Source organism: Ascaphus truei, chromosome 9 (genome assembly GCF_040206685.1).
Source record: "Ascaphus truei isolate aAscTru1 chromosome 9, aAscTru1.hap1, whole genome shotgun sequence".
NCBI classification, from domain to species: domain Eukaryota; kingdom Metazoa; phylum Chordata; class Amphibia; order Anura; family Ascaphidae; genus Ascaphus; species Ascaphus truei.
In genome coordinates this window covers 23,357,671-23,385,066 of record NC_134491.1, presented here as the reverse complement: position 1 = coordinate 23,385,066, position 27,396 = coordinate 23,357,671, and the positions used below count along the sequence as shown (strand labels likewise).

The 27,396-nt window shown below is 45.9% G+C and overlaps 1 protein-coding gene across 3 annotated transcripts; it reads left to right on the top strand.

Annotated features, from left to right (window-relative positions):
• On the top strand, positions 1-27,165 carry TMX1 (thioredoxin related transmembrane protein 1). 3 transcript variants are annotated; one of them, XM_075613807.1, is made up of 9 exons: positions 1-95; positions 4,295-4,484; positions 8,594-8,709; positions 10,549-10,594; positions 13,416-13,544; positions 14,685-14,730; positions 14,894-14,995; positions 21,250-21,319; positions 21,859-27,165. In XM_075613807.1, the coding sequence occupies exons 1-9, from the start codon at positions 56-58 to the stop codon at positions 22,011-22,013; spliced, it is 894 nt and encodes a 297-aa protein (XP_075469922.1). In that variant the 5' UTR covers positions 1-55; the 3' UTR covers positions 22,014-27,165. The 3 variants fall into 3 exon arrangements, with proteins under 3 accessions (XP_075469922.1, XP_075469924.1, XP_075469925.1); XM_075613809.1 differs by lacking the exon at positions 1-95 and adding an exon at positions 1,335-1,455; XM_075613810.1 differs by lacking the exon at positions 1-95 and adding an exon at positions 1,915-2,165.
• Positions 27,166-27,396: the final 231 nt, after the last annotated feature.

Sequence of the window (27,396 nt, the reverse complement as noted above, 5' to 3'; positions counted from 1 at the left end):
ACAAGAAAAACAGCATGATATCATCAATAACTATGATAAAGATGGTACACGACACATGAAGATCAGACCCTCCAACATTTGCAACATGAAAATAGGTACGCATTATTTGTCACTAGGCAGGGGGGCGCAGGGGAAAAGGATTGCGCTCCCCTGTAATAGAGAGATCTCCCAGAGGGTTGGGGAATACATGTTACATCAAGCATCCCAATAGTATGCACTCATGGCTACTGTCCCACACCCACAGTCACTCCTACCACCTATTGTGGCCAAACACTGCCATCCACTGCACTTATTCCCTTATCTGCTGTCTCTGCAAGTTTCCCATCATACCACTTAGGCTGGTACGCTCTCCCAAGCTTGGCGCTTGGGAAGTAAAAAAAAAAAAGTGTTTGAAGCGCGCTCAATAGGCCCCACATGCAAAGCACGTGTGCAAAATTCACAGGACACCCGCGCTCATGCTTCGAGAGTTGGTGACGTCACCACTCAAGCATGAGCGCGGTCAGCGCCAGCGGGGTCGCAGCCTTAGGCTGCGTCCATAGAGATGGGAGCAGTGCGGAACTGCGCTGACACTGAGGCTCGCCTGCTGAAGCCTGTGCGATTTCATGCACATGCAGGTGAGCCAGCGGGCGCGATCGGGAGGCGGGGCAGTGACGTCCCTTGGCCAATCGCCCGCGACGCACTGACGTCAACGTTACGGCGCTGACGTCACGGCGCTGTGACGTTGACGCTGCTTCGCGCTGATTGGATGTTTTCAGCAGACAGCGCGCTGAAAAACAGCTTTGGCTGTCAGCTGAAAAATCCAACTCCTCAGCACGCCTGCGGACGCTCGTGTGAGCCCCCTCTAAAGACATCCTCATTGAGGATGCTGGGACCCAGCGCGGAGAGTCCGCGCGGCTCAGCGCTGCCTGTCCTTCTATGGACGCAGACTTAGATTGTAAAATCTTCTGCGCAGGGATTTTCTTTCCTATTGTCTGATTTTGCTGCGCTTAATGTATTATTATAATTTCCCGTACTGTATTCTTTGTGAAGTGCTGAGTACACTTTTGGTGCTATATAAAAACATACAATACAACATACAGCAGGTACAGACTGGGCACACTGAAGCCTGTGGGAGACAGGGCTGCAGCTGGCAGGTCTCTGTGACACATGTGCATGGCCGGCCTGCCTTGGCCTGTGCAGGTTGCAGAAGATAGGCCTGTATTCCAGCATAGAGCTGAGATGCTGAAGCAGGGGATTTTGCTTGGCAGTTACTGGGCTGATAGCAGTCACTGGCAGAGCACAGCTGCGGGATATAATGTGGATGAAAGTGTTTGTGGAGATCAGGCAGGTATGTGGACACCCTTCCTGTGTCAGGCCTCTGGGGGTCCTCAGCAAGGAAATGACTCGTCCCACTGTGAGAGCAGAGGCATTGCGGCACTCACTGCTGCAGCTGCCACAGGAGCGGCCACAAGTACGGTGAGTGAGAGGTATCAGCGCGACACACAGAGACACACAGAGACACACAGAGACACACAGAGACACACAGAGACACACAGAGACACACAGAGACACACAGAGACACACAGAGACACACAGACTTTCTCTCATTTTCTGTCTCACACTCTCTCTCTCACACTTTCTCACTCACTCTTTCTCTCACTCACTTTCTCTCACTTCTCTTTCTGACTCTCTCTCTTTCTCTCTCTCTATTTCTCTCTCGCACTCTCACTCTCTCTCTCACTCTCTCTTTCTCTCTCACTCTCTCTTACTCTCTCACTCTCTCACTCTTACTCTCTCACTCTTACTCTCTCACTTTCTCTCTCACACTCTTTCTCTCTCACACGCTTACTCTCTCACACGCTTTCTCTCAACTCATTGTGTGTCACACCTTTATCAATGATTGCAGGGAGTCCAGTGGTCAGACCCTTCCTTCGCTTTTGCGATCGTACATCTTGCTTCTGAGAGGATGTGGTTTATCAATTTCCTCTGCCAGCCATTGGTCTCAATGGGGCCCTTATGTAGGAGGGGACCAAAGCAGTGCCCAGTTTGTCATTAAGAAGAATAAACAACTCGGACCATAGCTTTTTAATTGTTGGGCATTGTCACCAGATGTACCCACCTGCCGACAATCCCAAAAACAGAGGAGAGGTCTGTTTGTGGAATTTGTGAATTCCAGCCTGAGTCAGGTACCCTCTATATAAAAGCTTATAACTATTCTCTTTTACTAATGTGTTTGATATTCTTGATATGGTTTCCCAAATTTCCTCCAACTGCGCACCAACATCCTCCTCCCACTTCTAATATGCAAACATTCGCAATCCCCTGTACTGGGGAGAATATTTATATAAAGGGGCTGATGAACATATCCTCTCAAGCTGTGTTTTTTGTTGCTTGGGTCTCCATGGGTACCTGTTGGAGAGGTAGTGCCTAATCTGAGCATGTCTGCATTTGGGATCTGTTTGGTCTCTGACATTTGTAGAAGTTCTGACTTGAGAATTTATATAAAAAAAGGAAGCGCAAAAAGGAGAAACACACAATCAGTCAAATGTAATTAAAACTTTTATGAATTGACTAAATAAAACTCACATAGTAAAAAATAGGATCCTCATAGACCCAAGCATCCTCAAAACTAAAGCACTAATGGGGGGTTCCCATTACCAAAAGCGATAATATTTGGGGGAGAAGGGTCATTTTTAAAGCATATACCCTACCTATCCATGATATCGAGTAACAAGACCATGTTTCAAGATTTCTTTTTTTGGGGCACCTGCTACATGTTTCAGAAATGCGATTGATAGTAGAGTATGAATTGGTTAATTTTAGGTATTTGATAGTGTCTTTTAACCATTTGAAGTTAAACATTAGCAATGCTATTCTAACTGACTTGGGGGAAACATTGATGCTTCTGACTTGCTCATATTTACCTTTTTTAAAACCTGAAATTTTATCAAAATGGCCTAAATACAGTATTTATGAGCAGATATTTGAGGATTGGTAAGAGTCTGCATAATATCATCAGCAAACGGCCTTCATTTGTTGTCGTGACTTTCAAACTTAACTCCTGAAATATCTGGATTGCTACAAATCATTCTGGCCAGGGGTTCAATTGTAAGTGCAAAAAAAAAGTGGGGATGTAGGACAACCATGTCCAGTTCCATTTTGGGTGGGAAACTGCTCTGATATCTGCCCAGCGTTCCTAATTAAGGCTTTTGGGGGAGTAGATACGTAGCAGTTTTATCCAATAAACAAAGTTCCCTTTAAGGCCAAAAGCCTAAATTGTGGTGAAAACATATCTCCAGTCCTCTGTCAAATGACTTCTAGACATTCAGTAAGCAAAGCACTGTAGTAGAATTATATATTTTAGCTGCATGACTTAAGTGTATAATTTTACGGATATTATTCTGAGCCTGTCTGTCTGGAATAAATCCTACCTGAACAAAAAAATGTTTTTTAATAGAAAAGTATTGATTTATAGAAGTGAGACCTCCATGTTATTTATAACCATCACTGCTGATGCTTCAAATCAGTGAGAGTTGATATACTTCTGGCCATCTCTCCCTATTATTGGGGGAGAATTCCTCATAATTTGCTTAAAAATATAGATTTCTACTTTCTCTGTTGAAAATTATCCCTCAAACCAATAGATCATGACATCTCTCATATATTTTCTTTCCATGCCTCCTTGAAGACTTTTCATATGTTGGCCAGTAATGGTTGACCTTTTGCTTGTAGAGTTGTCAACTTCAGAGTGTGGATTTGGGTTCTGAACCAAGAATAGGCATTTTAAAATGGCAAAGTATTGTTCAATTGGTTCATCTCTAGTGAAGCCTGAGGCTGAGGTACTCCTATTAGGAGTCTCATGGAGTGAGACTTGTTCAACATATATGAAAATTGACTCTCTTGCGTTTGTGCTATGGCAGTTCTTGATGAATGCAAACCAGTGAACTGATATGTAACAATTGGTAAAAAGCCTAACACAACCCTCAAATATCTATGGGACAGGGTACATTTCCAGCTGTAATGTGTGCTTGTGTTGTGTATTACAGTAGTTGCCAGCATAAAGATTGAAACCATGTAATAACTGATGTAGCAGTGGAAGATGCTATTATTGCCACCCCCAAGATGGCATTGATGAGTCATGATTACTTGCCATCCCTAAGATGGAGGCAGAATTTGCATTGATGGCTTGCCAGCTCAAAGATGGCGGCAGAACACGCAACGACTACTTGCCAGCCTCAATATGTCGGCAAAATGGGTGCACTGCTAATGCATGCTGTTCTCCCTCTCTTCATCTTTCCTCTTTCCCTCTCCTCAGTGTCTGAAGCGGAAACAACAATCGTGTCTGAGGTGGGCGCTGTGAACGGCCCCGTGATGGCGCTCCCCACACTGTGGTGCCTGTTGCTGATCCTCTGCTCCCCGGCGGTGATGGCAAAGAAGGGGGACGTGGTGGAGATTACCGATGACAACTGGGGCGAGACCCTGGTGGGGGAATGGATGATCAAATTGTAAGTGTGCCACATTCTCCTTCTGCAACTCCACCCCCCTTATAACACTGGGCCAAGATCTCCCTGCGGGAGGCTTAGGCCGTGCTTATAGTGCCGGCGACGCGATGACGTCACCCCTCGCCATTGCGGAAGTTGCATTTCAAATTTAGGCGACGTCATAAAGGGGGAGGCTGAGGGACAGAGAAGTTCCTGATTGGCCGCAAGGGGAGATCTTCGGCGAAAAAAAATCAAATATCCGTGACTACCAGATTTTTGGTAGCACTGTCGCTCCGTTGTGTGCACTATAAGCGCCGACGACGGCGACAATGCATTTGTTTTGACCTGACGGTCGTGTCGCTGGCACTGTAAGCGCTGCCTTGGAGTGCAATGTAGGGGGGTTTAGGGCAATCTCTTATATCGCTAACTCCCTGTAGGTTTTATTAGGATCCCATGATCCTCTACCTACATCACTTGCCACAAACAAAAACGGACTGGGATCATCTCAAAACAGACGTTTCACTCCCAAGTGAACAAATAGGTTGAGAATTATTTTTAGGCAATGCACTCGAAGCCTGGACGTGACTTATTGCTGGGTAAATCTTGGCAGGATAGATAGCCTCTTAAAGCAGCAGTTCAAGCAATATCCTACACGTGCGGTTTTGTTAATAAATCACTTCTGTACTATGAGAAAATACTTGTAACATTTAAAAAATTAAAAAAAAAGTTTTAAAGACCTTTTTTAATGTTTGTAATGTAGGAAGCATTTCCAAAGTGACAGCCCCTTCCCCTTCTGATAGGCTCTGGCTATTGTGCCCCGCCCTCTCTCTAGCAGTGCACCAATTGTATCTAGTAACTGCCCAGTCAATCATATTCCAGGACTACATTGCCCACAATGCTGTGCAAGAACTGAATTAAATAGCCCATAGCAAGCGATCGATTACAGGAGAACAGATCGATCTGCAGCTTAGCTAATCACGTGTCAGTGTGCACATTGTATTTATGCACATATTGAACGGGGGGAACAAAATATATATATTTTTAAAAAAACGGCAGCTTTAAATGTTGGTATTTGTTATGGGCTATGGGTATTTGCTATTTCCCTCCCCTGTTTTATGTATGTATGTCTGTATTTTTTGTTTTTGTTCTAGTTTTTTCTTGGGGAAAAAAAATATCTATTTAACAGTACCAAAAATATACTAGAGTAAGCAAAAAAAAAAAAAAAAAAAACATGCCAAAGAACTACAGTATTTAGAAAAACAAAGGATGAAAACATTCTTTTATTTAGAAGTGTAAATTGAGGTGAACTTGGGGTAATTACTGGTGCTGAGCAAGTTCATTATCAATACTTTGGACCAACTGGTTAAACAGTGCAGCAAAGTGATTTAGACGTTGTAATAAAAATGGCCTGTACAATATTTATGCTCCAAATAGGTTTTTCTGTAAACAGAATACAAGCTTGGAGCTATAAGGAAAAAAAAAAGTACGGCTGACTAAAAGCTCATCAGATAACCAGGTGCGCTTCCATGGATCATTATTCGGTACAATAGGAAGAGTACACAACCCCAGGTGATATTATACAGAAAGGGATAAAAAAAAAAATTATATACAGTATATATTTATTTTCAAGCCAACTGTGCTGAAGCTGGGATATCCTGAAAACTTGACCTTTGGGGGGGGAGGGGTCTTGAGGACTGGAGTTGGGAACCCCTTGGTTAATCCAAAGCCGTGTATCAAAGGTGGCGTTTTTACAGCTTAGCGTTGCTCAAATGTTTTTACAACATTGACGCGTCATCAACAGTGCAGCTACATCTGTATGTTACCAGGGGAAGTAGTCCAGTGTTGGCTCAAATAAATGAGTTTAGATTTTAAAATCCGTTGTGCTCTGTGTTCCTTCTGCTACTGTTACCAGAGGATGACATGGGAGTTTTGGTTCAGGAAGGCGTGTTCCTGCAGATACTTCCTGAAATGTTTCTCTGGCTGTTGCTTCGAAGACAAGTGATTAGGCGCCCACAATAGTCTTTGTGTCACGCTTCTCTGGCAGTGGAAACATTTTATCTTTACTGGCATCGATCTTATCCGGGGAAACAAGTCGTTTTTGTTAAGAATGAACACGTTTGTCTTCTTTGCCAACCTTAGATTATACAGATGTGCGATGTAATTACATTTTGAAATATGGTTTGAGATGGCGAACTGGAGCGGCAATCGGTTGCTAAATGGACACAAACCAAATCGCGAAAAGTTTTAGTTCATTTGGTAGAGCATTGATGCTTCACTCCAGTCAAGATTCCCCCCCTCCCTCTTAAGGATATCCCAGCTTCAGCACAGGTGGCTCAACTGAGCTTCTGATTGAGCCACCTGTGCTGAAGCAGAGACTGATTTGAGCCAGCTGTGCTGAAGCTTGGACATCTTTAAAACCCAACCTGTTGGAGTCTTGAGAGCTGCAGTTAAGTGCTACTGTGGTAGACGCTTCACAAAGTAGAATAAACACATATTGACCATTTTTAAATAATTGAATGAGGCATCATTAGGGCTGTTCTATACAGCGTGCGGCCGCGCGTTCCTAAGCGAACGCGCGTGCACGTGCCGCATGCTTTTCATGTATAGCCCTAGATAGATCTTTTTTTTTTTTTTTTTTTTTTAAAGACAAAAAAAAGTTTAATATTTAAATTTTTTTATTTTACAATCCTTGACACACACACACACACATACACACATACACACATACATACATACATACATACATACATACATACATACATTTGCGCGCAGGTAGCGGCGCGAAAAGATGAATTATCCATCTTCGCCGCTGTCTGTCGGCTCCCCTCTCCCTGCCGTGCGCGCGCGGCACATCTATAGAAAGGCTGACTGATGTCAGCCAACTAAAAATCTGCGCGCGCGCACTATAGAACGTGCCTTCGTTAGAGGAAGTGACTTTGTTGGCAGTCTGTAGCTGTGGACATTTATTTTATTGCTTTAATGATGTCTGATTATTTTGCCCCGCATTGTGGAAGCCCGTCCTATTAAATACCTTTCCGAAAAGACTAACAAAGTCTAACCAATCGAGGTTCATAAATGGTTTTACCATGATAGAAATGTTTTGTTTATCATATTTGTTTGATAAAGTGTGTGTGTTTTTATAAATGTATGTGCTTAATTGCTATGGGTTCAATCCCTCCCCAAAAGTTTGAGACACAAGAAATCACATAGCATGATATCTTGTAGAGGAGCAACAATTCCTTTACATAAAGCTTTAGAACCTCGCATAATTACTTTAGCTGACTAAGAACCATGTAAGGGTTGTAGGGTTGTGTACTGTAAACTATTTGCTATTTAAAGCAGTAATTCCCCCAGAAGCCTGGGCCTCGTGGCCAGATGACCACGGCCCCTCCGATCACACGTGATCACTCTACCACTGGTGATGAAACGGAAGGGGGATGACTCCTCATCTGCCATCAGTGCAGATCGCATCCTGCGCTCGCTCCTATGCAATCTCCGCTAGCAAAACTAGCTCGGCCCATAATGCTGCTTTAAATGTTATGGCCTTACCTACCTATTTATATGTCTAGCATATGTTTATATGTCTAGCAAGATCAGACCAATACTGCTACTAACTCCTCTAAAAAATGCTATGCACTTTTGTGGATGCCTGTCTCTAAAGCTTGGTACAGGGGATGTGATAAGAGTATTAAGGACACAGAAACAACCTAAAATAAAACTCTCTAGCAGGGGTGCGCAAACGTTTTCCCCTGCGCCCCCCTGACTGATGTCTCTTCCCACCCCCTTGTCTCTGGTGTCAAATGATGCCGGTGGGTCATTTGACGGTGCATTGTCACGTGACCCTGCGGCGTCATATGGCGACGCGTCGCCCAAAGCCGTCGGAGACAGGGTAAAGGAACTTAGAGGCCTTGCGCTGTCCCCCGGCTTTTAATTTAACTGCTTTAGGGGAGAGCGCGGGGCCTCTGTAAGGACGCGTGCCCCCCCAGTTTGCGCACCCCTGCTCAGTAGAACAGTCGCTCCGGTTAACAGTCCTGACTGTCTAATTTTACACTTGGTATGAGTTAATGTCTTGCTATCAGGAACATAGTGATTGTAATAGGAGATAATGTTCGGTTCTTGTCTTATCGCCCTAGTTACGCCCCGTGGTGCCCCGCCTGTCAGAAACTGCAGCCCGAATGGAAAGAATTTGCAGAATGGGGCGAAGACCTCAATGTGAACGTGGCAAAAGTGGATGTCGTAGAACAACCAGGTACCACGTCTGCACAGAGACAAGATGAGGAGCGTAAGAACCGGCACTCCCAGAGGACTTTTGGTGTAGAGGTGAAGCTTTATTGAGCGATCAACGTTTCGGGCCCAATTTGGTCATGGACAAAGATCCAAATAGCAACCGAAATGTTGATCTCTCAAACCTTCTCCTTTATACCAAACATCTTCTGGAGTGCCAACTCTTTCCTGTCCTCATCTGAACTCTCTGTGGGAGTCTGAGCACCTGTGGCAGTTACTACTGTGAGTGCTACTGTTGTATTCATTGTACAGAAAGAAAACCTGTACTTTCGGGTATAGGGGTGAGTGCTTTTACTTTGGCGCTTTTTGTAACGGGAATCGGTCTAGGCCACGGGTACTCCACTCCTGTCCTCAAGCCCAGCCCCACCCCCCAAGCAGGTCAAATTTTCAGGATATCCCTGCTTCAGCAGAGGTGTGCTGAAGCAGGGACTGATTGAGCCATCTATGCTGAAGCTGGGATATCCTGAACCTGACCTGTTGTTGGTGCTTGAGGAGTGGAGTTGAGCCCCCCGGGTCTAGGCAAGGGGTTTTAAGAGCGCTTTTGTTGCTTTGCAAGGAGTTGCAGGCCTCTCGGGCAGTGAAGGGGTTAAGGCTGCATTTTCTTATTGGGACCCCGGTCTCTAAAAATGAGCACGGTAAGGAAGACTCCACACGTCTAACGTCTGTCTGCTTGGAAGACACTGACCCCATTAACATTATTTAAACCAATACTACCACCCCCCCCCCCCCCCAAACTGGTTTGGAATATAGGGTCCTCCAGAGCTGAACCAGTGACCCCCTGTTTCCTGCAGTACATGCCGGTGAAGTGTGTGTGTGTGTGTGTGCCTTTTTAAATAGGAAACTATAACCGATGTTGCTGCTTCCTATTGGCCCAAGATTTGGCAGCCATTTTGTTTCCCCTGGAGGGAGATTTAAACGTGCTAACTTCAGACGTAAATATCTCAGAAACCATGGGGTAGCTGTAGCTGACAACAGCCTGGTTCAGCTCCAGGGGGGCAACCTCGTTCCCGTCCTGTAAAAAAAAGGCAAACAAAGTAGGGGTGATTGCTGCTTTAGCCTTTACCGTGCCCTCTTATCACACACCAGCGGCGGCGTACAAGATAGGTCATAGGCCCCTGCTTATTTTCTGGGGCGTACATCTTCGGTTTCCATTATCCGGGCGTTGGTCGTATCCAGGAGCGATCACATGACTGGCGTTCTAGTGGCACTCCGGCGCTGCCAACCCCCGGCACTGCCAAGCTTAAGGCCTGGTAATTTCTGTTGCGGTTTCCGATCTCTAATGCTGGAGACGCTGTGCTAGCGTTTGTGTCTCGCATAGAGTAGAACACTGATCTCTAAACCACTCCTGTTGGGGAGGACTCGCCTGTCTTCTACATGGTATCGGCAGAGGAAGGTACAGTATGTTTTGTATAAGGAGAAAGCACTTGACTGTGTGTAGAGATACTTATTTTATAGTGTAGCACCGATATTTCCCGTGGGACAACACCATACCCTTAGTATAAAGACCTAGCGTATTTTTGAGTACCTTTTTCTCTGGCGCTTTGAGAAGGCTACAGGCAGATAGTCATATTCTCTATCATTAAATCATCTATCCATTAAATACGTTCAATTTTCCCTTCAGGCAGGAGATGTGGTGATTTGACACGGTCTGACTAATAATTGCACACTGTAGACAGACCAATGTGAAATAGAAACATTTTCATTAAATAATAAACTACTGTACAAAGCAATGTTTCTCAGTAAATGTGTCTTCATATTTTCTGATTTAATCTTTATTTAGCCAACGCCTATCTTTGTTTTCTAGGTTTGAGTGGGCGGTTTATTATTACAGCATTACCAACAATCTATCAGTAAGTACCGATTTGTGGAGTATTTCTATTCACAAGGCTTAATAGCTGGGTTATTGAAGAGAGTTAGGACATGTAAGGGGTCTCTACTTGCTTCCTTGTCACTTATTATTTTAGCTTCCACCTTTAAGTTGATGTGACAAAAGATTGTGTACTACCATAAACCAAACCGAGATAATGGTTATTTTATTACTAGGCTTATTTTTAAGCCCCTAATTCAGTTTTCAGTTCTCTGTATTTGGCTCTTGCTAAGGTCCTTGAACCAGGATTCACTAAGCACTGATACAGGATTTCATTCCACAATCGAGCGTTAACTGCCTTTGACTTGGATGGCTGGGTCGGGGGGTGATATACAGTGGCGTAGCTAGACATGCACGGGCCCCTGGGCAAAACATTTTTCAGGGCCCCATTATAAGGGCTCTCTCTCCCCCAGCTCTCTTCCCCCCAGCTCTCTTCCCCCCAGCTCCCTTCCCCCCAGCTCTCTTCCCCCCAGCTCTCTTCCCCCCAGCTCTCTTCCCCCCAGCTCTCTTCCCCCCAGCTCTCTTCCCCCCAGCTCTCTCCCCCTCTATGCCTAACTGTGGGACAGGGTGGTAATAGAGGCAGGCGGGAAGAGATAAAGGTAAGTGACGACAAGCCGCCAGCATTGAGCAGAAGAGCAGCCAGCAGAGGAGTTGGGATTTGCATGGAGGCAGAGCAGGACGGACGGGAGGATCGCGCTGTAGCAGCATAGACACCGGAAGTAAGAAAGACTTCCGGGTCGGACAGCTGCGGCGCACTCCTCCCCCACTGTCCTGCTATGCTCTGTGCAAATCCTAACTCCTCTGCCGGCTGCTCCTCTGCTAAACGCTGGTGGCTCGTCGCCACGCACCTTTTTATCTAGGGGAGAAGAGAGAGACAAATGGGCTGCCGACAGGAGAGGAGAGCGGGCCCCCCAAGAGCATGGGCCCCCGGGCTTCGCCTGGGCTATAGCTGCGCCCCTGGATATACCTCACATAGGCGCATTGTGAATCTCCCACTTTGTATCATGCGTAAACTTCCAAGAATTATTTTATAATGGTCTTTAAAAAGGTGGCACAATCGGTGAATTAATCCGTAAAACGTTCTTGGCAGAATAATACTAACCCGACCGGACACAACTAACGTGATCCCTGTGTCTTGACATTTTGTGGCATTTGGCTAAGTGGTTATCTCTTTATTTAAAAAAAAAAGTCCTTTTGGGTCAGGATTTCCATTCTAATGGTGTTGATCTTCCAGAAAGTAATTTCTTACCTGGGCTTTAACAGTATGCGCAGGATTATTCTCTAATGATCATAAAGGTCATGACTGCTTAGCTGCTTCTTTACCTGTCGCAGCTCTTATTTCCGTTTGCAAACTTCTTTCGCAAGTTTCGTTCAGTCATTTTGTATCTGACAGATTGTTCAAATCCCTATTTATCTTGTTCTTTCTAAATGTCACAGCTGGGTGGGAATAAAAGATCAAGGAATAAACATTCTTAAAAGAATTCAGATGATCTTGCTGTCCATGATCTCTGAATACTGCAAGCCAAACGTGTGGTTTTTAAAATTATTTTATTTCTGACAAAATGTTAGCTTTACAAGGGATTCGTTGTTTTTAGACTTGAATAAAACGTTTGTCCAACCATCACGTTTTCCCTTTAATTTGTGCTTTTGTACTTTACAAAAGCCCAGCTAGTAAGTGACCGCAAAGTTCTCCATCGAAGCGGTAAAACCCATACATTAGCTTGTAGGCCGAGGGGAGTCCCCCCTGTGCCAAGCTGCATATTCATGCTAGATCATGAAAAATGTAGGGTTGTGATCATTGCGTGAATAGTTTCAAGGACTGTAGCCATCGTAAAACCAAGAAAGGCAAGCTACAGAGCGTATGATATACCTCATGTAGTTGGTTTTTATTTTCTTCAATTATTAGGCAGGGGTAGTCCCATGCTACCCATAAGGTAGGTAGACAAAGGCAGTGCAAATTCATCATTTATACATTATTACTCTTCAACTCACAATGTATGGGACAATTTATGTACTATTTATTGTGCTGGTTAGCACTAGGTACTAGTCCCTTAGCCCTATTAGGGTGTTTCATTGTTGCTCACAATGTTATTGAAGTGGTCCCAACGGAAGAATTCATCATTTATTAAGGGGACTTGTTTTTCTTTGATGCACCGGTTACCCACATCCCATGCTACCCATACTCATTTCTTGTCTCCAATGATTTGCTAACCCCAACACACATTTTGTACTCTTAAGGTTTTTTTAAATTTAAATGTGATGGTGCTGATCAGGGCGACGCACAGACACTCCCATAAAAGTCCACAGGTGTTCCCGTGCCCTAGTGACCCGATTAATACATATTGCGGTTTAATGAATAACCCCCTCCGTCCCTTTGCTTGGTTTCTTTAGTGCTTTCAAGTGAGATCCTTTCTCCCGTTTTATTTATGCTCTGTTGTAATGTGTTGACCAAAGCTTTCTCTTTCCCAAAGTTTTAATTGTATGCAGGTCCTGTTTCCCCTCGTCTTTCCAATGGAAGAAATACAAAGGACGCGGTATAACATTGGTAGTGTAGGACCTGCGTTATGGGTCGAACCGTGACGTAGTTGCAGGCTGGAAATGTTTGGGCCAAATAATTGAACTAAATGACTCCGTTATGAGAAGAACAAATTATAGAAAAAAACATGTCGTAATGTACTAAATAAATTGTCCAATTGGATGTGCGTTGGTTGGGGCTTCGATGTTTAGCAAAATATAACAAATGTCCATGTCTCGGGCTTCTCTTGGTATCTCTTAACCCAACGTTTCCCATTCCTTCAACATAGCTGCAAAGATGGAGTTTTCAGAAAGTACCAGGGCTCCAAGACCCACAAGGACTTTATAAACTTCATCAACGAGCGAGAGTGGGAGGCCATAGAACCAGTGTCATCCATGTTCAGCCCCGGTTCCTTTCTGTAAGTACCAGAACGGGCTCGGCTCCCCAATGGGCAATTCATGAGCCGAGGGTGGACAAGAACGCCGAAGCCTGTGATGATGATTTTTTTTTTCTTTTATAACACATTTGTATAGATAATAGAGCTAATCTTCCCCCAGAAGTTAGTTTATATTGGGAGCAGATGTAAAAGTTTTATAACTTGTCACTAGTTTGGCATCTGAATAACTGATTTAAAAAAACAACAAAAACCTCGGAATTTCTTGTATAAGATCATAATTGAGGTAAACCTCTTCATCCTTAAACCATATTAGTGTTGCCTTTTTTTTTTAATTATTTTAATCCCAAATGCCTGATCGTCTCCCATTTTGTAAGGGGCTGTGATATACTTCTATCCAATATGTTAGGAGCGTGTTGCTCTCTGACAATGAGGGACAAACCTACCATGCTATTAGTAATGTGAGATGATCTGCAGAACGAGGGTGCTAATGACCCATGACAAAATAGCATCTCATACAAGATTTTAGGGTCCCTCCTGTCATTCTAATGGAATTGAGGTGTTGGGTCAGAGCTGCTGTCCACTCAATTTCTTCCATGCGCATTGATGTGGGGTTAGTCAGTCATTAAACGGTGATAGTGCCGATCAGGTAACTGTCGGGTCACTATCGCAGTTTAAGGAATAGCCCCCCAACCGTCATGATCAGTTTATACATATAATTTTTCAGAGAAGTCTCTATATTGTTGTGGTTAGTAAGTTTTGATACCTGGAGCTAAGGGACATAGTGACCTTCCCAAGGTCACCAGGACCGAACACATGGATTCAGAGGCAGCGACGTGAACGCTGTACTACACCAGGGGCGGCCAACTCCAGTTCTCAAGGGCCACCAACAGATCAGATTTTAAGGATATCCCTACTTCAGCACAGGTGGCTTAATCGATTGAGCAGGGATATCCCAAAAACCTGACCTGTTGGTGGCCCTTGAGAACTGAAGTTGACCTCCCCTGCACTACACCATCCGTCCCATCCCATACTCCGGGACTGTGCTATATCTAGGTGTAGTTCTTCAGATGGTAACCTAACTACAACTGTGTTTGTGATATTTCTCAAGTGATTCAACCTGAAGATCTGTTCATAAGATCCATTGCATTTGCTTTATTTTAGGATGAGCTGCATGTCTGCTCTGTTTCAGCTTTCCATGTGGATCAGGGTATGTATCATTAAATTAATTTTGTTGCTGCGGTTAAGCCTTTCGCTTCCAGTGGGACATGCAAGGCATTACTCTGGCAACTAAAGGGCTAATATTACTCCTTAACTACCTCCTTTTTAATAAGTCTTTAAAAATAAAATTCTACTTGTGTTTACCTTCACAGCAATGTCACAGTTATTTTGTCGAGGATATGGGCATTCCTGTTTGGGGATCTTACATTATTTTTGGCCTGGTGACTGTGCTTTCAGGTCTAGTTTTGGGTCTGGTAAGTGTAAAACTATTCTTTTTTTCCTACACCATTGTTTCTATAGATGGTTATAATTATGAGCAACTTCAAAGTCAGCGTTTTTAAATATGTACTTTGGAATCCATATAAGACTCCCCATTACACGGAGCTACTAGCTCAGTATTCAGTGACATTGTATTGTATGTCTTTATTTATATAGCGCCATAAATGTACATAGCGCTTCACAGTAGTAATACATATCATATAAATAACAAATAATATAAATAACAGGTCATGGGAATAAGTGCTTCAGGCATAAAAATAACATTAAGGAAGAGGAGTCCCTGCTCCGAGGAGCTTACAATCTAATTGGTAGGTAGGGAGAACATACAGACAGCAGGAGGGAATTCTAATAAGCGCGTCTGCAGGGGGCCAAGCTTTATGTATCATGTGTCCAGGATAATCCAGTGCTATTCATATGCTTCTTTAAGCAGATGTGTCTTAAGGTGGGTCCTAAAGGTGGATAGAGGGTGCTAGTCGGGTATTGAGGGGAAGGGCATTCCAGAGGTGCGGGGCAGAAAGTGAGAAAGATTTAAGGCAGGAGAGAGCTTTAGATACAAAGGGGGTAGAAAGAAGACATCCTTTTGAAGAACGCAAGAGTGGGATGGTGTATAGCGAGAAATTAGGGCTGAGATGTAAGGAGGGGCAGAAGAATGTAAAGCTTTAAAAGAGAGGAGGCGAATTGAGTGTGAGATACGGGATTTGATCGGAAGTCAGGAGAAGGATTTCAGGAGGGGAGATGCAGAGACAGATTTAGGAAAGAGTAGAGTGATTCTGGCAGCAGCGTTTAGGATAGATTGTAGTGGAGACAGGTGAGAGGCAGGAAGGCCGGATAGCAGGTGGTTTCATTAATCGAGACGTGAGAGAATGAGGGCCTGAGTCAGAGTTTTAGCAGTCGAGTAACAGAGGAAAGGGCGTATCTTTGGGATATTGCGGTGGAAAAAGCGACAAGTTTTAGAAACGTTTTGAATATGAGAGGAGAATGAGAGAGAGGAATCAAGTGTAACCCCTAGGCAGCGTGCTTGGGCTACTGGGTGAACGTATTTCCAATAGTAATGTGGAAGGAGGTAGTAGGGCCAGGTTTGGGAGGAAGTATAAGGAGCTCTGTTTTTGCCATGTTAAGTTTCAGTCGGCGGATGGCCATCCAGGATGATATTCCAGAGAGGCATTCAGAAACTTTGGTCTGTATAGCAGGTGTAAGGTCAGGGGTTGAAAGGTAAATTTGTGTGATGAAAAGTAGGTTTGTTTAGCCTGAGAGAGGGCAGAGTTGAAACAGGACAGCATAAATTTGTAGTGAATGAAGTCTGCGAGCGTATGAGATTTCCTCCAGAGGCGTTCAGAGGAACGAGTGGAGGAACGCAGCATGCGTGTGTGGGAGTTTAGCCAGGGTCTGGGGTTAGAAGGGCGAGGACGGCAGAGAGAAAGCGGGGCATGAAGATCAAGAGAGGAAGATAAGGCAGAGTTGTATTTCCTGACCAGGTTGTCAGGGTCTGAAGCAGATCTGAGAGAGGAGAGGGAGGAGCGTAAAGTGGAATCAAGAGCTGGTAGGTTAATAGAGCGCAGGTTTCTGCAAAAACGAGGGCGAGATGGAGATGGAGAGAAGATAGAGAGAGAAAATGAGATGAGGTGATGGCAGAGAGGAAAAGGGGAAATGTAGAAATCGGAGAGAGAAGTTTTTAGTGAAAACCAGGTCTAGGTAGTGTCCATCCTTGTGGGTGCTGGCTTCAGTCCACTGTTGAAGGCCAAAAGAGGGTAGAGAGAGAAAGCGGGAAGCCCAAGGGAGAGAGGGGTCATCAATGTGGCAGTTGAAGTCCCCAAGGAGAACAGGGGAGTCTGAGGAGAGAAAGAAAGAGAGAGCCAGGATTCAAAGTGAGAAAGGCAGAAGGGGGATAAGTAGACGTAGGTGGGCGATAGATGACAGCCACGTGGACAGGGAGAGGAGAGAAGATCTGGGACAGTGTGAGCCTCAAATGAGGGAAAAGCAAGAGAGGGAGGAATAGGAACAGTTCAGTAGCGGCAGAGAGAGGAGAGCAGGAGCCCCACGCCTCCACCCCTGCCATCAGGGCGCGGAGTGTGGGAGAAAGAAGCCACCATAAGAGAGGGCAGCTTCCAGAACAGAGTCAGACTGAGTGAGCCAGGTCTCAGTTATAGCAAAGAGGAGCAGAGAGTGAGAGAGAAAGAAGTCATGTACAGAGAGGAACTTGTTAGAGAGGGAGCGAGCATTCCAAAGGGCACAGGAGAATGGGAGAGAGGAGGAGGAGGGGGGTGGGTGGCAGGGGATGGGTATGAGGTTGGAGGGGTTGACACCCAAGGAGTAGAAGTTGCATGTGGGAGGCGAGAATGAGAGCATGTAGAAATAAGGCAGGGACCAGGATTGGGAGAGATATCCCCAGAAGCGAGGAGGAGAAGCATGGATAGAAAGAGAATGTGTGAGGATGATTTGCAGGGGTGTGTTTTAGTGCAGGGGGTGTAGCTGTGTGGTGACAGAGGGCGCAGGTAAGAAAGGAGTTCATGTGAACTGAGAAGTGGGGAAGAAAAGAGAGATGGAGATATATGAATAGAGTTAGAGACATGATGAGGCTGGTGGAAGGAAGTGCATAATTTGAAAATAAGTGCGGTTACAGCAAATATAAAAAGTAAAGGCGGCATCGCAGCAATAGTTATGTGTTGAGATGTGCAGTCTGGGATGATATACTCCTTTCCAGCGTAGTTCAAATGCAGGAATCAGAAGCAGAAGGTGGTGTCCACTTTTCCACTTCCTTTTTGAACTTCCTTTTTTAAACTTCCTTTTTTAAACTTCCTCACTACTTTAAAGATTTCTGCTTAGGAGCATGGCTGCAGGCAGCAATGCTGTTGTGAGTTTACTTATATACTTTTACAAAGTCACCTGGCTGGCCAAACCAACTTAATTAGCACATGTGAGGGACGTTAAAGCAAATGGTTTGAAAGATGAATTAAATTAAGACACACCAGGGTATGATGATTGCAGGAGACAGACAGACAATTTGAGATATGTTTTTACCTGAGACAAGACAAGAGATGAGATTATTAGCAAACATGGCCCTTCACAGAGATCCGTGTTTAGAAGGATGTACATGCATTAGAGCAGGCCTGCACAACTCGTAAAGCGAGAAGGGCCAAACTGCTCCAAGGAAAAAAAAATTGGGCCGCACGGGTAAAATCATCATCATCTCTCCTCCAGCACCTCTCATCATCATCCTCATATCTCCCCCAGAACCCGTCACTATCAACCTTTGCGATACTCCCCATCTATCTCTCATACACCCATCTCTTCCCCTCACCCACACACATAATACTCCCTCTCCACATTAAACACACAATACCCCCCTGCGCACCTCACATCCTTCTCTCCCACCCTGCACCTCACATCCTTCTCTCCCACCCTGCACCTCACATCCTTCTCTCCCCCCCTGCACCTCACATCCTTCTCTCCCCCCCTGCACCTCACATCCTTCTCTCCCCCCCTGCACCTCACATCCTTCTCTCCCCCCCTGCACCTCACATCCTTCTCTCCCCCCCTGCACCTCACATCCTTCTCTCCCCCCCTGCACCTCACATCCTTCTCTCCCCCCCTGCACCTCACATCCTTCTCTCCCCCCCTGCACCTCACATCCTTCTCTCCCCCCCTGCACCTCACATCCTTCTCTCCCCCCCTGCACCTCACATCCTTCTCTCCCCCCCTGCACCTCACATCCTTCTCTCCCCCCCTGCACCTCACATCCTTCTCTCCCCCCCTGCACCTCACATCCTTCTCTCCCCCCCTGCACCTCACATCCTTCTCTCCCCCCCTGCACCTCACATCCTTCTCTCCCCCCCCTGCACCTCACATCCTTCTCTCCCCCCCCTGCACCTCACATCCTTCTCTCCCCCCCCTGCACCTCACATCCTTCTCTCCCCCCCCTGCACCTCACATCCTTCTCTCCCCCCCCTGCACCTCACATCCTTCTCTCCCCCCCCTGCACCTCACATCCTTCTCTCCCCCCCCTGCACCTCACATCCTTCTCTCCCCCCCCTGCACCTCACATCCTTCTCTCCCCCCCCTGCACCTCACATCCTTCTCTCCCCCCCCTGCACCTCACATCCTTCTCTCCCCCCCCTGCACCTCACATCCTTCTCTCCCCCCCCTGCACCTCACATCCTTCTCTCCCCCCCCTGCACCTCACATCCTTCTCTCCCCCCCCTGCACCTCACATCCTTCTCTCCCCCCCCTGCACCTCACATCCTTCTCTCCCCCCCCTGCACCTCACATCCTTCTCTCCCCCCCCTGCACCTCACATCCTTCTCTCCCCCCCCTGCACCTCACATCCTTCTCTCCCCCCCCTGCACCTCACATCCTTCTCTCCCCCCCCTGCACCTCACATCCTTCTCTCCCCCCCCTGCACCTCACATCCTTCTCTCCCCCCCCTGCACCTCACATCCTTCTCTCCCCCCCCTGCACCTCACATCCTTCTCTCCCCCCCCTGCACCTCACATCCTTCTCTCCCCCCCCTGCACCTCACATCCTTCTCTCCCCCCCCTGCACCTCACATCCTTCTCTCCCCCCCCTGCACCTCACATCCTTCTCTCCCCCCCCCTGCACCTCCCATCCTTCTCTCCCCCCCCTGCACCTCCCATCCTTCTCTCCCCCCCCCTGCACCTCCCATCCTTCTCTCCCCCCCCTGCACCTCCCATCCTTCTCTCCCCCCCCTGCACCTCCCATCCCTCTCCCCCCTTGCACCTCCAACCACTCTCCCCCCTTGCACCTCACCTCAATGCACCTCACATCACCCCCGCGGGGAATCGCCGCCATTTTTTTTTTCTTTCTTAAATCTCATCGCCGGGCGGGCCGCATGCGGCCCGCGGGCCGTATGTTGTGCAGGCCTGCATTAGAGGCAGGTACTTAATCTTACAAATGAAAGATTATACTGGATAGCTACACATTTGATAGTAAGCAAAGAAGTGTGGGTCTTTTTTTCCCATGTAGTTATAAAGGAATGAGGGAGTAGGTGGTATGATACCTTTTGTTGGACCAACAAGTATTTTGTTACAAGCTTTCGAACCTCTTGGGCCCCTCATTGGGTGACCCTGACACTGAGAGGTTCGAAAGCCTGTAACACCTCTGTGACAGTAGGGGCCCAGAGACCAGCATGTTAAAGGTTAAAGAACAAGAGTAGCCAAAAAGACTAGGCATTACTTCCCAAAAGGTGAACAAAAAATGATCAAATGAAGCACAAGAGCATACCCATTAAAAAATAAAGCTAATTTATTATCCGCATGGATGCAAGCAGCATACACACGGACACAAGCCCCCACTAAAGGTTAAGCCCGGTCTCTGGCCCCTAACCATCTGATGGCTGTACAGGATCACCCTGTATATCCTTCTTCCTTTGGCTCATGTCGTCGGGATGTTGGAGATTACTAAGGTTAATGTGTCCGGAGACTTTATTTGTAGGTATATTGTGTTAAGTGCATTTCCTTGGTTTCTGGGCATGCTAGGCTGGTAACCCAATTACCCAGTCCAGATGCCCAAGAACCCAGGTTGCACTGGTTTCACCTCAATGGAGGTTGGGGATGGGCAGTCCTATCTGGGAAACGTTGGTCCGAAGAGTTGCGCCATTGTCTACCCAGACAGAGAGGCGCCTATCTAATCTCATCCGTGCTGGGTTTGGTCACTCTCGGGAGCGCCATGTTTTTCCTATGGAGACCGGGAACCTAGAAAAGCAGCGGCCGATTTGAGTTCTGGAGATCTTTACTGGGCGGGCGTGCAGTTAGACTAAGCAGTGGGCTCTGAGGATGTGCCAGAGACACCGGAAGTCGAGGCTGCGTGTACGCCGAGCGGAAGAGTTAAACTTTCTTGGTTTCAACTTGCATGCAGCGCTGCCGGGACCCTGCGGGTTTGCAATAGAAGTGGAAGCTGCTCCAGGAAAGCCATTTCGGTGGTGCCGGACACCTGAGCGATCGGTATTACCTCTGTAGTGCGTAGAGTTGTGAGTAAAGCTCGGTTTGGACTTTGTGCTGCGTCTTTTGGCTCCGGCTGAAATAAACACCCATTTATTTGATCACCGGGTCCTGTCTGGTGCTTGATCCCATGAAAGTCCTGGTCTCCCGTGACCATATCAACTGCTTGTTGGTCCAATAAAAGGCGGTATACCACCTACTCCCTCGCCCTCCTTTGTTACTACATTTGATAGTGTAAGACTTCAATTCCGCACTAACATTGCTCTTTGTTGCAGATATCAATATTTGTGGCAGACTGCCTCTGTCCATCAAAAAGGCACCGACCCCAAGGATATACTTATCCAAGTGAGTACCCGTCGTTTGTGCTTTTTATTTAATTTTTTTTATCTGTTGGTAAACTGGGGCATGCACAAGCTTTGGTGGTAATAGAAATTGATCTGTAATGTACAACACTTATGTAATTATCAACCTGTAGACTATTAATTGATTGCTAGGATTCCCCCTCCCATGATCTAACTATACTAAGACATAAAGCTGGATTTCAGAGGTTCGAGGTGCTCTTACTCCATAAGAACATGTATAAGCCGTTCCAACTGCTGTAAAAACACACTCCTACACAAACGCATGGGTGCGCGCGCGCACACAGATGCATACACACCCACATACATAAATACATACGCACGCACGCCCACATACGCATGCATACGCACGCGCGCATACCCACATACGTCCGCGCAGCGCGCGCCCTCACACGTATGTGCACACCTTCGCACACGCACACCCTCTCTCTAACAGCGTCCTGAATTAAAGGGCCAGATTCTCAGACCTCTTGTAAGTAAGATTTGCAGATGGTTCAGTGCTGGCGATTTTTGCTTTTGTTTCAGAAAAACTGACCCCTGAAGCTGCAGAGTTGTTAAAGGAACTAGAGGAAGAGCAGGAGAGCGACGAAGAGGAAGCCTCCGATGACGAAGAGCGCGATGACATGGCAGAGGGGGACGTCCGGCGGGACAATCTACGGAAACGCGCTGTAAACACTTGAGCTTCGTCCCCTTGGTACTCATCAGGTTGCAGCTTCTTGTTCTTCGTGATTTTTGAAAGAAAAGAAATCTGCTGGAAAGGGGGGATTTATAGTGTCAGACTAGACACATGTACACGTGAATTTGGGCTATAAAAATAAGACACCATTTTTACAGCTTTTTGAGTTTTTAGTTATTGTGTAAAAACAATTCTCCACAACCCCCTAATTCTGACCATCATTTAGCGGCTCAGAATGGGAACGGGATTTTGAAGTAACACCGGTTTTAAAATATTTGTTGGAGTGTGTGGAAAGTTTAGTTATTTCCTCCTAAAGCTTCAGCCACTTGTAGCAAATTAGAGATATACCTTTCTAGATTGTCAAACTTTTGCCTTTTTTAGTTTACAACGTCACAGTATCATCGTGTTTTGGAGGAGCATCTTATAAAAGTGCTAGCTCATGGTCCCCCTTTTAATAAGTTGCCGAGTCGTTTTAACTAATGAGGCTTTAAAGCAGGGGTGGCCAATTCCAGCCCTCAAGGGCCACCCAATAGGCCATGTTTTCAGGCTATCGCAGCTTCAGCACAGGTGGCTCAAACTGGTTGAGCCACCTGTGCTGAAGCAGGGATAGCCTGAAAACCTGACCTGTTGGTGGCCCTTGAGGACTGGAGTTGAGAACCCCTGCCTTAAATGAGTCCTGGTGGTGGCAGCATAATTGGGGACTCTGTGAGTTGTGTGTTTTTGTTTTGTTTTTTGGTGGGGGGTGCTCACCTTAGAGCCCTGCTTCAGCACAGGGGGCTCAAGATACCCCCCCCAACTAGTCAGGTTTTCAGGGTATCCCTGCTTAAGCACTGATGGCTTCTTCGACTGAGCCAATGATTGAGCCACCTATGCTGAAGCAGGGATATCCTGAAAACCTGACCGGTTGGTGGCCCTTGAGGACTGGAGTTGCCCACCCCTTGCTTTAAAGGATTCTGTGCGTTTGTAAGTAATGGTTACCTTTTATTTGCACTCTAAGAGGTAGATTTAAAATGCACCTGCACACTAAAAAAAGGTTAGATACTGTTTATCCGTTTAGCAGCATTTATTGTTGTTGAAAATATGTTGTTAAATCCACCACACACATTCTACCCACCTGCAAAACAATGACTGGCTGCACTGCATAATAAGGAATAGAACTGTCGGTGATTGTGTTGTGTTATTTCCCCACCCTTATTAAGACCAGAAGACAATAAACCACAGATCCTCTCCTTTAAATAGTGTGTTTCATACTGGCGTGACTGCTCTGCCCCGTTCAGCAGAATTTTAAGGCCTCGGGCATGGTCAGCGCTTACGCGCTGACCCATGCTGAGGCGCGCTGCTGCTCGAAACTGAGCCCCTGCAGCCGCAATGAGAGCGGCTTTAGCAGGGGCTCGCGCACGCTTGGGGAAGCGTGTGTCTGACGGAGTTTTGAAATTTGGCGCTCGCCGGAGTGCAGGCCGGTCACGTGAGCGGTTCTCCCAATGAGGGCGAACCAGCTCCGTGACGTCACTGGCCCGCCCCCTGACGGCGCGCTGTGTAAGGCCAGGGAAAGCACCGCTTTCCCTGAGCCTCAGCGCGCCTCCGCACTGTTTGGGGCACTATGTCCCAGGCCTTATGCAGTCTGCAGCTGTTCTGCTCTTTCCTTCTATCCAATTCTTGTTCATTATTTGCGCCCAATCACCCAGTAATTAAACCTACTGTACATTGCTGTTTCCCAGAATCTAATCTCGTGTTCTCCTGCTCAGTTTGGTAGCGTCCTTGCCTGTTCCTCTGTCTTGTGACATGTAATATACGATCCAAAATAGTTGTTTCTTGGTAGAAGAGAACACCCCAAAGGAATTGACGTCTGACGCTTTGGTGTTTTTTAATTGGAATACACCGCTAAAATATCTGGCACTTCAAATATGGGGATGAAAAAGATATTGAATTTTAATGCAAAAATTCTTGTGCTCTAAAGCAGGGGTGTGCAAAGGTTTCCCCCTGCGTCCCCCTGCCTGCTCTCCTCCCCTGCTTGCACCCCTGCCCCTGCAAGCTTTTGGATGCCCCAAGATGTAACCACCACCTTGTGCTGTCTGGCACTCCCAGGGCTTGGTGACATCGTGGCTATGCCATGGGCTTTCTTGCTTATTTTGTAGGGCAGGTGGCGTTCTGCGCTCCTGCTGAGCACTGGGCGCGATCTAGCCAACAGTGACGCCGAAATCATGTGATCGCAATGTACCGGAGTGCTGTGGCACCCAAAGAGTTAATGAACATCCTACACTGAAGTTGTACTCTGTTAAGGATGCTCTGTGTGTATGATCCGTGTGTTAAAGTATTTCACTGATTTTTTTTATTACCTTTTTTTTGGTCTTTTACATGAGGTTTGTTTTTTTTTTAATTCGGATGTGATCAGGGTGCAAAGTTCCTGAGTGGCCGCCTGCAAGGGGGCAAGCTTAAGTGTTGACGTGGCAGCTAAAATGAACAATTACATGCCCACTTGGACGATTAGATGAGCTAACACATTGGAAAGCAAGTGAGCATGTAGATCGGGGGCGGCCAAACCCGGTCCTCCAGGGCCACCAACAGGTCAGGTTTTCAGGATATCCCTGCTTCAGCACAGGTGGCTTAATCAGAGGCTGTCAAAGACTGAGCCTCTGATTGAGCCACCTGTGCTGAAGCAGGGACTGATTGAGCCACATGTTCTGAAGCAGGGATACCTTGACCTGTTGGTGGCACCTGAGGACTGCAATTGTCCACCCCTGATGTTGATGGGGGGCGGGAGGGGGGAGGAGATTTGAATATTATATCCTGATAACATTGGGTTTGTTTTCCATCTGTCTGTTGGGCAATGTCATAGTAAGGGTAACGGTCCTTTATACCAGCTTGTGTCTGAGTATTTTATTGTGTTACTAAGTGTACTGTAGTGCAGGAAGGAAGCTTCCTTCTAAAGTTTGAGTACTGTAAATAGTTACTCAATTCACAGTTTGTTACTATTCTATATATAAATCACATGCCTGACCTAATACAGGTATCTGAGCAATGGGATCCACTGTGAGAGTGACCTTTTGTCCTAGATGTTTGTTTACGTATTGCAGGTACACACGTTCACATCACTAGTACTGTGGGTGCAATGAAATGAAACAAGCCTGACCGGGAAAAGCATTTATTTCTGTTCCCTGTTGTTGTCATCATCACCACTTTTTGTATGTGTTAGAATCGTTTTGCACAAGGGTACAGGAACCATTTTTTTATGTGGGGTGCTGTACATACAGAATTTGTAACCTACACATGATATTAGCATAATGTAAAAATGTATAAATCCATAGGGGCTGAAGCCCCCGTACCTCTAGTTCCAGCCACCATGGTTTTGTAGGGAGCAGGTGTGTTTTACCTGGTTAGTTATAGTGTAGTGCAGGGGTGGGCAACTCCAGTCCTCAAGGGCCACCAACAGGTCAGGTTTTAAGGATATCCCTGCTTCAGCACAGGCGGCTCAGTCAATGGCCCTTGTGGACTGAAGTTGGCCACCACTGGTATAGGGTCATTTATATCGAGTGGTTTGCAAAAAGGTCCTTTTTAACCATGCGTAGGTTTAATTAAGTCTCAAGTAAGCACTTGTAATGTAGCATGGTCCCACCTGGCAGTGATCTATGCACATATGATTGCTGTTGTAATATCTTAAGTATCCACAGAAAGCATCTCACATGCACAAGAACCATCCCAGTGTTTCTCATTTTTGCAGATACACGTGAGAATTTCACTTTACAAATGCGAATATCCTCAGTTTGTAGCAGTTTCAGTGAAATGCTAACCTCTGATGTGGAAAATGTGTGTGTATATGTATATTTTAACGGCTGCTGCTATAAATAGTCTTCCATTCAATAGAACATTTATTTTATACAAACAAAGGGGGTTAAGGTGCAGAAGCTGAAAATCACTGTGTCCCCTTTTGTCATACAAGTTTGTGATATGGTTCCCAGGAGGTATCACAAATAACAGAGAATGGCCATGTGCAGATCTAGGAGTGTCAGAGAATACAGTGGCACATCAGGGTCTCTGTCAGATTTGAGGTTTGTGGGCTTTTTAAAAAGAACATTTACAGTAACCAGATTTGTGAAAATTGACACCGCTTCAGACATGCAAAATATATTTGAACTCTGTCTATTTACGTCTGTTTAAGCCAGGGGTGGCCAACTCCAGTCCTCAAAGGCCACAAACAGGCCAGGTATTAGGGCTATCCCTGCTTCAGCAAAGGTGGCTCAATCAGTCCCAGCTTCAGCACACTGAGCCACCTGTGCTGAAGCAGGGATATCCTAAAAACCTGACCTGTTGGTGGCCCTTGAGGATTGGAGTTGGCCACCCCTGGTTTAACATACGAAATCTCACTATCCCTTTATCTTTGAACATTGTATAACACACAGGATTTTGGTTCCAACGCCTGCATAGGGTCCTTTTGGACCCACGACTGTTCTCCAAATACATAGTTTGCCTTGGTAGCAGGAAGTGACATTAAATATTCCAGTTATCTCCGATTATGTACAGATCACACACAAAAAGACTTATTTAAGATGTTTTGTTCAGAAATGTTCATTTTAACCTGTATATATTGAAAATGAATTCTCACCAGTGGTTATTCTGAAATGTAATGTAAACACATGGCAGAGTAGGTGGATTTCTGATGAGCATACAATTCTTACATTCCATTGGTGAGAGATGCAACCCTCCAGGATAATACAAATGTCCAGTGTGCGTGATTATATCCAACCCTCAGTAAATGGTACCTGAACCCAATGAGAATCAAAGCAGCCCACGTGACTAATTCACACACTGCAATGTTGGTTGCAGTGGGTGTTTATTTATTTTTCCCCCCCACTGCTTGAGCAACCTAAAACGCATTATGAACCCACTCCCGGTTTTGGGCTGTACTTCGTGGAGGTCGCAAGAGGTTTTATACTAAACTTCTAAATATTGGGAGGTTCTGTGTTTTTAGGTGTGAGACACGGAAGCCACGTTTTTTTTAAAGACTTTTGAAAAGACGCACGGCGCACACTGTGTAAGATGGTTCAATTAAAAATATATTTTGTATTTTTGTAACCGGCTGCAAAGCAATTAATATAATAAACCTTGTTTTGCTTTTTGTGTAATCTATTTTTGTTGTGAAATAAACCTTTTACAAACGATCTGGTTTGCGGTAATTTCTGTGAACGCTTTGCTTCCAGCTCTGGTGGAAGGACCTTACTGCATCAAGTAAGTACATACAGTATCGCTTCTTATTTCCCTCTTGCTATCCAGAATAAAATAGCAATTAATTGTATGCATAACCTGCCTATGTTTTTGTTTCCCGTAACTTGAGGGTGCATTGTTCTGTGCAACTTGTTGCATTCACAAAATTGTTCCTCTACCTTTTTTTG